At 35.6% G+C, this 12,855-nt stretch overlaps 1 protein-coding gene across 1 annotated transcript in view; it reads left to right on the forward strand.

Annotated features, from left to right (window-relative positions):
• GRK7 (G protein-coupled receptor kinase 7) overlaps positions 1-9,790 on the forward strand; it is a 30,685-nt gene extending 20,895 nt beyond the window's left edge. The window contains exon 4 of the mRNA XM_042041769.1: positions 948-9,790. Coding sequence (XP_041897703.1) covers positions 948-1,290 — 343 coding nt within the window. The 3' untranslated portion in view covers positions 1,291-9,790. The remainder of the gene's footprint in view (positions 1-947) is intronic.
• Positions 9,791-12,855: the final 3,065 nt, after the last annotated feature.

Consider the following 12,855-nt stretch of genomic DNA (forward strand, 5'->3'; position numbering starts at 1 on the left):
TCATGCTTCAACAAGCACACATTTGAGGCTCAGATGATTTTTATCATCAGAAAATATCCTACAGTCTCTCTATGGGTCTAGAGTGAAACAATTCACTAGTTCTTTTACAGGTGAAGTTCTCCCTAAGGTGTGAAGTTGTTTTTCATAAGATTTATTTAACTTAAGGGTTTACAATTATTTAGTCCTTTCTGTTTTTTCTTATTGGGTTTTAACTGTATTAATAAAGGATTATGTTTGTGACAGTGGCACACATACTTTTGTTAATGTCATAATCTGTGAATCTCTTGCCTAAAAAAAATGTTTGTTAATTTATAAGAGTAGTTATTTTGAATGAACAGTCGCTAAAAGTGGGAGTGTTTATTTGAGTGTCATAACTGAGTTTTTTAATGTAAATGTGTAGATGCTTTGAATTAAGATAAAACCAGAATTGTCATTTGTCACCAGGTTTCTATTCAGACTATTGCTGCTCAGAGTCATTCTATAGATGTATTAACCCAATATACCCCATTCTAGAGTTTAATACATATTCTTACCCTATAGTATAGATACTCTTATCCTAGTTGATACAGGGCCACTCATTGAACCTCCCTTGTTGGACAGTAAATCCTGTACCTCCCCTCCCCATCCTGCTGTAGGTTCAGTTCTGGTGGAAGTGTACCTTTGGATGGGGCATCCCCGATGCAGCATTGCAGCTCCTGGAGCGTGGCACCTTGCCTGGGCTGATTTACCCTGAGAGGTGGAGTAATGAGTAACGGGATCAGAATGTTTTCAGCTTCTCGACTTGGCTTATGTTGTGCAATGCAGCGTTCTTTGGTTAGGAAAAAAGGAATTGTGCTGCATGATATATCTCCCCTTATTTTAAAGTACTGTCATGTACGAAACACAGCCACCCCTGTATCTCTCTGAGAGCAAAACACACTGATGGGCAAACTTTTGCTTTATTGCAGGAATGAAGACGATGACCCAAGAAAACACAGCTTCTTCAAAACAATAAATTTCCACAGGCTAGAGGCAAGCCTTATTGACCCTCCATTTGTGCCAGATCCATCAGTTGTCTATGCCAAAGACGTTGCAGACATTGCTGACTTCTCTGAAATACGAGGAATTGAGTTTGATGACAAAGACAAGAAGTTCTTCAAAAAGTTTGCAACGGGTGCTGTCCCTATACCCTGGCAGGAAGAAATCATTGAAACTGGACTGTTTGACGAACTGAATGATCCCAACAGAGTAGTTTCTGGAGGTTATACAAACGGAGGGGAAGCTAAATCGGGAGTTTGTTTGTTGTTGTAATTATATCATTACCAAAAAGAATAGAAACCACCTCAGAACTTTCCATATTCTGACTCTATTTCAGAAACTCAGTACACCTGTTTGAGAAGAACCAGCCAGTGTAATGTGACATTGACAGGCTATGTAGTACCACCAGCTGAATAGACTGTATTATTTTCCTTTGCTCTAAGGAAGGAGACATTTCTGTGTTATTGGAGATGTATCAAATGAAGAACCATATTTCTTCAAGAAGCTTAGAATAGAAATTCTGAAATACAACAAGCAATGATAGAGTGAAGAGGCAATAGCTTTTGAAAATGACTGATTACTGTTTTGAATACAATGATTTGTTGGTTTTGTCTCTTTTTTCTTGTTATTTCTACTAACATTTCCTCTTTGTTCTACAGTTTTCAGGAAGGATTTTTTAATTTTCAAGTAATCTTGGACAGTGGAGCTCATATACCATGTCAAACTTGGAATCTTATTGGTTAGCCAGTCTGTCTGTTAAATTCTATTAGGTTTTGGGTGGTTTATTTTAATATGTTCAAATTGTCATAAGATATAAAGAAATATCTACATATCACTTGGAAATAAGAACAACAGGATCAAACTCTTTTCAAATGTGATTTTAAGATTTGAAGATAAGATAGCACCAATTTAATTGAATAAAGCATTTATTTACTATTATTAAGTGTATTCTTTTAAGTGATAATACCATATACAAAGAAAATGTATTTGTAAGTAAATAGACATTCTTTTTGGCAATTTTAAACTTATATCAGATATCCTGATAATTTTTCTGTATTTTGGTGATAAATTAAGATACAGATAGACCAAAGCAATTCGTAATTGACTTTTTACAAGGCATTCAGTGTAAGATTTTAATTCAAGTTGCAAAATGCGTTATACTATTAAGTGCTGTAATGATGAAAAGGTTATGTATGCAAGTTGAAACTATCTTCAAATGTTTGTTGATTCTTGCAAATTTTGATGTGTTTTTTATTTTTCAATTTTATGACAATCTAAATTGAATTACTTGGGAATATTGCTATGAATACTTGCTACTGATGAAGTGTATTACTCATGAGATGCCTCCTGCTGATTTTCTGTGGTAAGAAAATAGGCAGTTGTTCTTTGCACAACTTTTAAAACTGATCCTGCACATGCTGGTCAGTGTCATCTATCCAGCCATAATTTCCATTGACTGAAGTGGAAGTTGAAACTACTTCATTCCTTGGAGTCCTGGAGGCTGCAAATGCCCTCTTTTCTGTTTTTCATACAGCAAACCTCCTACTGAACTCAAGGATTTCTTTTAACTAGACACAGGGCTTAACTCACACATCTGTTTTAGAAGAGGAAAACCTGTAGATACAATGTCTTCTATAGTCAGGTCTGTCATGTGCAGCACAGAGCGTTGGTATTTATTTATAACCTAATAGCACATCCCAAACTCTTAAGTTTTAAATACTTTAAGTGTTTTAGTCACAGCTAAGTAATTGGTAATACTTTGTGTTGTTCTGAGTAGAAAAATAATTGCTCTTTTTTTCTTTTAAATTTGCTTTTCCAGTGCTTTATATACTTAATATTCAAGTGAAAAATCAAGAAGAACAGTGTTACTTAGGATTAGTGGGTAATTCTGTTCATGAATTATGAGCATAAAATTGTCTGTCTTTGGAGTGAAGACTTTGTATCAAATAGTTTGAAACAATATAAGCTGAATTCTGACTTGGTCTTTTAATTGAGAAGGATGATCCTGAAAGATTATGAAAAGCAGAGGAAGTTGAGAGGAGAGTGATGTGGTCCTGGCATGGATTTACGAAAGTGCTTCCACCACTGACATCCATTGATTTTATTTCTCATTGCTCCTACCTGCAGAAAGCTCTCACAGTGGTAGTGAATATAATAGGCTAGTATATTTAAGAAACCAAGACAGAAAACTTTTTTATATATATTATATATATATTATATATTGTGTAAATATTATAATGTTTTTTTAAACCCACAAAACACAAAATGACACAAAAAACATAGCCACCACCTTATTACAGCTAGGAGAGACCTGTTAGTGCTAGTGGCCTCAAACTTTTGTCCTGAATTGATGCACCTCAAATCCATAGAAATGCTATTTCAAAAATCCTCCAGAACCATAAAGCAGTACTCTGAAATGGCTGTAGGTTTTCCAGTGCATAACTGAGTTTTGAGTTCCCATTTGGAAAGAGGTTATGTACAGACAGAACCAGAATTTAATGTCTTGTTAGAATCACATATTCCCTGTGATATCAGGTGTTGCAAGGCTGCATTTTTCAAAATGTATTGCGATACTGAGATCTGTGAATTTGGGATGCCATGTGTGCATAGAATTAGGGTATTTAGTTTTAGAAATGTTGTAGTGTCATTAATCTCAGCAGGATGTGCATCAGTGAGATCCATAATGTTAAGTGTATCATGAATCATTCAGAGTAACTCATCAGAAGTCTGATAATGCACAGTTTGGCACAGTGTATGACAGAGAAGAATGTATTAGCTTGAAGTATTCATTAATTTTCTAAAATTCTCTTTTCACAACATGAACAACTTCTATTTGTGCTGTGGAGAGGGAGCAGAACAAAGATTATTTCATTTTCAGTGAGTCTTTTAAAAATTATTTTCAATTTTTTTTAAGGAATCTGTGAAATCCTTGGTTCTTTTCTTCTTCCTGCCACTGTAAAGTTCCTTGTTAAACTTTCAGGAGCAAAGTTATTTTAACAACCTGCTTCACCTTAACAAAAAGCCAGCAATCCCAAAAGATTTACATGTTCAATGAATTGTCTTACTGCAACCAAAGATGGTGCTCATGTGGGTAAATTTGAATGTATATGCAAGTGTTGCAAGAGCAGGGCCCAAGTCTAAAGTATTGACCAGGTCGTTGGATGTTTATGATAGAAAATGAGGGATGACTTGGGGGAGGAAAATAACCTTGTGGTTGTGGATTACTTGAGTTGTTGTGGCAAAAGGAAATTTTGTAATTTGAAACTACAATTTTTTTCTTCTAGTTGTCTCCCTTTTTCATGCTTTGCCGATGTTGTGGTGTCTCACTTGGCTGCCTCCTTTTTCCAGCAGATAAGATGCATTTGAGTGCTAATATAATCTAAAAAACTAAATTGTGAACTCTGTTGCATTAAATGCAATCTGTGAAAGGTTACAGAGTTGCCCTGGCCACTCTGCAGGCATTGTACGGACAGTGCTGTCTTTCCTGCCCTGTTTTGTTCAGTCCGGCTATTGGAACTGTTTGATAATTCTAACTGTAGAAGGCTGAAATGTGAGATTCGTGGTGGCTTGATGTGTTCTTATAAAAACATCATTTGAAGTTTGGTGACACTGAAGAAAGGTTGCTGGCTCTGAGAGGGTATAAAAGAAAGACCTTTCCCTTACATCTCAAGTCCAGATTTTCTTTGATACTACCTCTGTTACCCTTACCATTGCTCCCCTAATTTCACTGAGCACAGAGACAAAATGATGTTTGGTATTAATATTAACCTAATGAAATCGTTGTTCACAGAGATTATTTCTCAGTGGTACTGAGTACCTTCAGTTGTTTCATGGCAAAGGCTCATGTAGTCAATAAATGCCTTGTGTTGCAGCAAGAAGTTCACTTTTATATTCCAATATGAAATAGATTTAGTAATAGGAAATTTAGTGTGCAAATTCCTGGCTATCAGTTGCATCTTTATTAGGGAAGGCAACTTTACATTAAGCTAAGAACATCATAACTTGAGACAGTTATTTCTTCAACCATAAACAAATGCCAATACAGAAAGCAAAACAAAAGTAAGATGAGATCTCTACTTAGAGCAGATGTCTGAAATTGTACAGTTGTAGTTATAAACTGATGCATGGTTTTATATATTTTTAATATTGGCATTTTTTTTAGAAATGAAATGCTTATAAGTGTATTTAAAATATTGTTGCTTTTACAGCTTTTAATGATATATATGTAACATTTTTCTGATCTGAATATCCACATCAATGATGAGAATAAGTAAGTATGCTCATGTTATTTACCTTAAAAAGTGTAAATTGCTTCTTTGATGTTATGACAATAATTTTTATCTTTTTATCATTAGTTTTTTAATACCAAAACATTTAATCTCTTTCTGCTGTAATGAATTGTAAAACAAGTATTTTTGTTATATACAGTGTTTTTTTCTCCATGATAGGATTTAAATTAAGGTCTTCGCAACTATGGTTCATAGCACCATAGAAGCACTGAAAATCCTACCAGTTCTGGGACTTCTGCTAAAAGCAAAGCATATATTTTTCCCGAGTGACAAACACATCAAGTTTGAAATCTACAGGTGGAAGAAGGTACTGGTACTTCGCAGTATGAGACTTGACACATGTAATGTTGTGGGTAAAGGTCCCCTGTGATCAGTGCAGCTCAGGGAGTGCATTTGGAACTTTGTGTCACAACAGCCTTGGGGAGCTGCACAGGCATAGTGAGGAGTGCATGGACAGAAAATGAAAACCAACTTAAGTAAGCACATGACATTTTATGATTAGGCACTACATCATTGCAGCAAGTAACACTCAATCTAGTATTTAATTTTAAAAGTATATACCAAAAGAGTAATGTTTCTTAGGAAATAATTGCTTGGTATTTCTCTTGAGTTTCATTTATATAATAACTGTCTGAACCTGAGCAGAGCTAGTATAAAATTCTTACCAGTTAGCCCTTTTCCTTAGGGAGGGGAAATCTTTTTGGCATCTCTTGCCTAGAAAAGAGCAAGAGTAAGAACGCAGGGGGTGTCAATGTGTCTCTTGGAATACAAGTACCTTTATCCATGGGAAAACATGCCTGGTGATGTCTGTAGGTAGCACCCTTCTCCTGAGTTCCTTTCCTTTTATACGGCATAGCAGATGGTCCTTATATACCCCACTCATGTCTCCTTTCCTGTCACCTCCAGAAAACTGGCACAGTTCTGAATGAAGCCATTTCAGTTTTCAGGGAAACTTACTGTTACTTTTGTATCTTGGACAGGCAAAAGGTGCCATAAACAACAGCTTTCAACACCATTTAGCGTTGACCCTAAGTGGTGAAAGGCTTTCGTGGTGAAAAACATGGGAAAAAAACCCTGTGAGTCTCTTTGAAAGGGCTTCTGGATATGTTAGGTCTATTCCTTTCCTTCTGACAATTTTGGGGCAGCTGCAGTGGTTAATTCCTTCCTTTCCTGTTGACCAAGTGCAAACACAATCTGGTTATTTTATCCTATTTATGCTCTTTATCCATGCTTTTCAATGTCTGAGTTTTGTTAGTTGGCCAGTTCTTCCAAGTGTTTTGTTTTCTGGTTAACATACATTGATACGGTGCTATTGCAGTGTTTGGTAGAATGACTTACAAAGAAAGAAAATTTTCATTTTTCTTCTGTACACAAGCATTAGTTGAAGTTAAACATAACTAATGAATTCTGATGTGTTTTATCAGTTGTGCTTTACCAAACTTACATGTTGGCCTGTACAGTTCATTGAAGTTCTTCTGACAGTTACATTTTACAGAGTGGAAAGATACAGTGAGGCTGAACGACATACTGTGTACATGTCCTTATGATGGGAGTTCCTCATGATGAATGTTTCCATGATTCATGTTTTTATAAAGAATGCCAAAGGGATGACTATGGATATATCACTTGTCATAACTTGTAGTTCAGTTAACAATAGTGAAGTAACTGTTTAAAAAAACAGCTATTGTACAGGAATGTTGAGTTATGTTTGCTTTGCAAGATTTCAAGCAAGCATGACATGGGATGTGCTAGACATGTCTCGTGACTTTTGAATCGCTGGGGTAAAAGGGCTACTGCAAGTAAGAGCAGATTTGTTAATCACTCCTGTATGCAAACATTCCTACAGCAATACATTCTGTTCCCACTGCACACCTTTTGAGCAGCAGTGGAAGCTTTCTTTAACTCCACTGCTAGTCTACAGTGCCTAGTGCTCAGTCTGTGCAAATCCATTGATGGAACTACAAAGAGGGAAATGGTTCCCATATCTTGGGCTTCTCAGAGGACGTAGAGCAGAGCACAGCACTGCAGTGATATGAGGGCTTGAGCCTGCTGCTGGCATCACCAGCGTGGAAGGCAGAAGTGGTTTTGGGAGTATGAAAGTGGGCAGAAGGAAGTCCGGTTTCATAATGCATGGAGTCAGTTCAGTCCCACTGTTAGGAATGGCTTCTCTAGATCAAGTGACAGTAGAGCTATTTTTTGATAGAAAATAGAAATGGATGATTGGAGTGGAACCAATGAGAGAATGTCTGCAACAGTACCAAACAGGAAGGCTCTAAAGTGTTCCTGTTTGTGCATTTCCTTGTAGGAAGGAATTAAATTCATAGTAAGAAGTATGGATAATTATTATCATTATCAGTAATAATAACACCAGGATCATAAAGAAGAACTGCTAGTACCAATTACCAATTTAGCCTGTTATTGTGCAATAACTGGAGAGAGGCCTGATTTACAAACAAGGCAAAAGAATTGTGCTTCTATTTCTGAAACATACTACCTTAAACAATGAATACCATGAACATTGTCTTGTTCATGACAACAGGATGTCATGAACAAGAGGAGGAAACTCTCTGGTGAACTCGTACAGGACAAGTTGACACTAATCTCAAATATGGCATCTGGCTTCTAAATCTGTTTTATTCTATCTTAATTATGCAAGAACTATGAATCTGATTTGACAACAATCATTAGGCGCAGGTTTTTTCTGAAGAACAGAGGAATTTTTCCTTTCTGTTCTTTACAAGATTTTATCCCTTCCTCCAGGCTAACTTCTATCCTATTCCCTATTAGGATATTATTCATTGATGCAACTTTGCAAACAGGTAAGAGGCTATTTTTGACCCCAAAACTGTGATGAAGTTGGTAAAAACAGAGCTACCTTGAGAAGATAATGATACATCAGTAATAACCTGGTGTTCAAAAAGAAGAGAAATATGCAATCAACGTATATTGAAAATTAGGCTGTAGTTTAAGGAGTATTTTCTTAAACAAAAAGGAGATATTTTAACTCATATCAGTTCCTTAGTAAAACTACTGTCCATGTCTGTAAATAAACTGTATCACTGTTGCAGGCTATTTTAATCAGCATCAACATAGAAATATTCATCCTGATATTAAGTAAGGTTTGAAGAGACCAATTTAAATATCTTGCTGCACAGAGTGAAGGCAAAGACTTAGTTCTGGATATTTGACTAAGACAGCTAAGCAGTGCTGCCAACAGTGTGTACAAGTATGTAAACTTTTGGTTTCCCATGCTTAGTGAAAGTGAGAAATGATAGTGCCAAAATCTGGAACCTACCATCAAATGTCAGAGCACACTTGCATGAAAAATTTCAAGTTTAAGGTATTGCATTAGAAAGGATGTACTCTCTGAGAGGCTGTGAGAAGGTGGAATGATTATACAGTTATGCATCTATTGATACTCAGATCTGGTTTTGTTTTACAAATAGTAAAAGCAGAAACATTCTTGGTACTTTTGGAAGAAATGTGGGAAGCTGTGCTCTGTAGTTGTATTGCTCAACTGCATCTTTTTATCAAGTACAGAAGAAGAAATCAGAAAATGTGCTCTTACTAAATTGTAAGGGTACTTTGTATGCTGCTTAAAATAATCTGATAATGATATATTGTCTGATATGACCTAAGAATTTTCATGCTTTCATTTTAGTATAAGACATCCCATAATGAGAGTTCTACTCTGTTAAATCAAGAAATGGATAAATGTTCGAATACTGGTTTTCCAAAATTCCACCCCCCGAGGTGATTTTTCTCATTTCTGCAGCTCATATTTTTGCTCCTCTCCCCATCTTTCTGTGTCAATAGTAAATCAAAATGTTATATTATTTTTGTTGTGAATGAAAATGTGGTGACAGATCCTGGATGAAAAGTCCTATAATTCATTAATTCATAACCCTAATCCAGGATCTACCCATGAAAACCAAAACTGAGTATGTACTCTTATATTTGGTCTTTCAAAAGGCTCCTAAGTTACCTCAGTTCCAGGCAGGGAAAGGAATAAAGAAATGGATAATCTCTTCAGAATTTTACATATGCTTTATTCAGAGAATAGTGGATCAAGTGTTTTAAACAAAGAAAGGAAGGAAACTTTTATTTCTTGCCAAGAGATTGAAACCTCCTGATCTTTTGCCAAGCTAGTTTATTTTGCTGCCAACAGTTTCCTCACCTTAAACAGCTCCTATTAATCTGTAAAGCTAACAGCAGTGAAGGAAACAGGCTCTGCAGAATGGCAACACTGTAAGAATCTGCTCTAGTTCATGTAGGGACAGGTTCACTTTAAAATTTTGGTATGTATTTGAAAGCACAGACAGTTCTAGGCAGGGGGTGGGTGACCTCAGATGATTCCTAACCAGATTTTACTTTTTTCTCCAAGTGCATGAAAGTTACTGGCTTTGTAAATGTTGATCTCTTACTGCACAGGAATTATTTAACTGCTTTTGCTATTGAATAAAATATGACCCTGATTTTCAGGATTCCGTATCTTCTGTCTTTAAAAAAAAATGTTGCAATTTACTGAATTTAAGAAACTGAACTCCTCTGAAGTGAATGCATCAGGTTTGAAACTTGGTCTCCTTTAAAACTGGTGAGTTAGTTACTGCAGTTATAGCATATCCTCAGTGCTTATACTCGTGATGAAAAGCACAAGTTCTTAGATATTTTGTTATTCTTTTTTCAGTGAGAAGAACAAGATGATGAAGATGTTTGGTAAAGTCTGAAGTCAAAGGCTGGCCATGGGTACCATATGGCAAGGTTTTTAGTTTTATTATGATAATAGACCCAAGACCAGATGTGTGATTAAATTATCTTTGTGTAGTAATGGAGCATAAATCTTTCACACCCCTTCAGCATGTTGTCCCAATCAAATTTATGCAGGGCTAATTAATTGAGGAGTTCATCAGCTACAGGTATCGGTTTAGTTTTTAGTTTAGAGTAAAACAGAGGGAAAGTTTTTAACTGGAGAACTATAAATTAAAACAGTTATGAAAATTACTAATTTTGAGGGGAGAAGGTTGTAATTAGTGAGCTGTATTAACAAACATACTCCATTTTTTGTCTGGATGGACACAGGGATAGTTTGTTATTCTGAGATCCATGGAATGGACAGTGTTCCAGACTGTAGTGTTCTGAAATGACCATCATATTACATTATCTGAAAAATAGGCATTTTGAAATCAGTTTAAGACAGGATATGCAAGACCTTAAATCTTCACTTTAATCAGGAGTGGCAGTAAATGCATTAATTGTGTTCTGTTCCTGCAATCTTCCGGTAAGGAGAAAAATAGACTCATTCTGTAAAAGCTGTTATTTTAAATGAACAATGCCTTTTTTTTTCTACAATAGCAAGAGAGAAAATGCTGCCTGAATCTTTCTTTTCCCCTTGCAAGTACTTTCTAATTTATAGTAAATCAAGTGAACAACCCTCTATTAATTTGTTTTTTCCATTCTATAGCTAGCAGACTGCAATTAATACTTCTACCAGCAGAAGAGAATGAAGAAATGTTTCAGACTTGGACACGCATCTCTGGGTCACCTAGATGATATGAAAATATTTGGACTGTTTAGAAGAACTTTATTTATTTTCTAATAGTAGGTGAAAACTCTTCTAAAGCCTACAACTGTCAGGCAAAGACCAAGGCATCTAAAGTAATAGTACATACTAAAGCAACTGCAATGAACTTTTGTGAATCCATCTCTAGAGGGACGGTTTGCCTACCAACTTTTCGGTTGCTCAACATACAATTTATAGATTACTGCACAGTCATTTGTATAGTTTTATGTTTCTAGTGAAAACACAAATGGTTTTATTAAAGTAAAGGGCTTTTATTTCACCAGAGAAACAAAGCAATGGGGAGGGAGACACAAGGAGACACACAGAGAACAGCTTGAGAGCACAGTATATGTGCTCAGAAGAACTCAATTAAAAAAAAATTTTTTTGCAAGTGTCTCTGTGTTCACAGATGCTTATCTGTGTAATACTAACTGACACCCTAAGGAATTTTTTTGGCTATTCTGCTGCTTCAAGTTCAGACAGCAGCGTTTTTATTTACTTTGTGCTTAATATTGACCCTCTTCAGAGCAGGGAACAGTCTTAGAGAAAGAAAAAAAAAAATACTTTTAACTATATCATAGGACACACCCTTATGAAAAAACATTGTCCTTCTTTTTTGACATGAGCAACAGGCATGAGTTCTAGTAAAAGAATACTTCAGATTTCAAGGTGCCAAAAGGATTTATTCTGAAATAAAAGTTGTTGAAAAGCAGAACATGTAGTGTACTGAACCCAACACTACTTGACTCAAACGGAATACAAACTTAGAAAAGTAACATGGAAAAGGGGATTTTTTTTATTTAATAGAAATCTTAATCAGATATTTGTCTCTACAAACTGATTTATTATGTATTATTTGACCCAAAAGAAGTAAAAATCTTATGTCTAGGAAACAGCAGAGTATGTATGTCACAGGGTGAAGGCTCAGAACCAGCCCTGGAAATCTCTGTAAATGCACACAGAATCTCTGCATAAGCCAGAACCAAAGCAAAAGCTAGTAAAACAAATACAATCTTTGTCCCATCATTAACTTGTTATTTTCCACCTGCACATTAATCACAGGTTAAGAAGTCTGCCCCAAATGTAACTAAAATGGAAAGACAACAGTGATAAAAGTAGAATATTTATAGCTTTGTAAGTTAATGCATTGCAGGAAATTAAAATTAAATGATGATTTTTGCATAGAGTTACAAGCTTTTTCAAAGTTAACAGCTGAGGATTGCAAATGAGGGTTTGTGTCTTTTAACAATGGAAATGGCAAAACCTGAATCTCCGCTGGTTCCCCCAAATCCAAAATTTCTTAGGTCTGTGTTTAAGAACATTGTTTAGCAATAATTGCCAACAATTCCTCATGCTGCCTAAACAGTTTCTCCTCTCACCTAAATACAGAGTTTCCAGTTAGTGGCTTACTTGTCTGTCAGTTTACTTAAGGTTAGGTATATGTAGATATGATGAACTGGGTTTGTATCTTGATAGTATGAATTATTAATGATTAAATAAACCTAATTTAAAACCAGGTTTTGAAATTGGGCCTCCTTCTAAGAATATTTTTAAATACAGAACAGATACCGACAAGACACATATTATAGCTGCCCTACCTGGACTCCACTGTGGGTCCTGACATAATGATTTAGGATCTAACAAAAAATCTGCTCTTATTGAGATCATCTCAACCACTTCACAATTACCACAGAGGGAGGAACAGCTGTAATTGTATTTCATGGTCAAATTTAAGGCAGATATTTAGTATTTCCTGCTGTAGTATTTATTTGAACATTGTTTGGGACAATCTATAATCAATTTGAGTATGAATTCATTGCCTATGATCTACGCAAATAACTATTTTCTCTGCAGTCACTTCAATGTTTTCAATGTGATTAACTCTCTGTTTTTCTGTTGTAGTTACACAGGGAAGTCATTCCTCTCAAGTATTGGTTAGTAACCTTTAATAACCTTGCTAATGATGTTTTCCATGTGGCAAATGTGAGT

The sequence above is a fragment of the Corvus kubaryi genome, unplaced genomic scaffold (assembly GCF_017639235.1).
Source record: "Corvus kubaryi isolate FWS band 111438036 unplaced genomic scaffold, C.kubaryi_AGA036_p1.0 37397, whole genome shotgun sequence".
NCBI classification, from domain to species: Eukaryota; Metazoa; Chordata; class Aves; order Passeriformes; family Corvidae; genus Corvus; species Corvus kubaryi.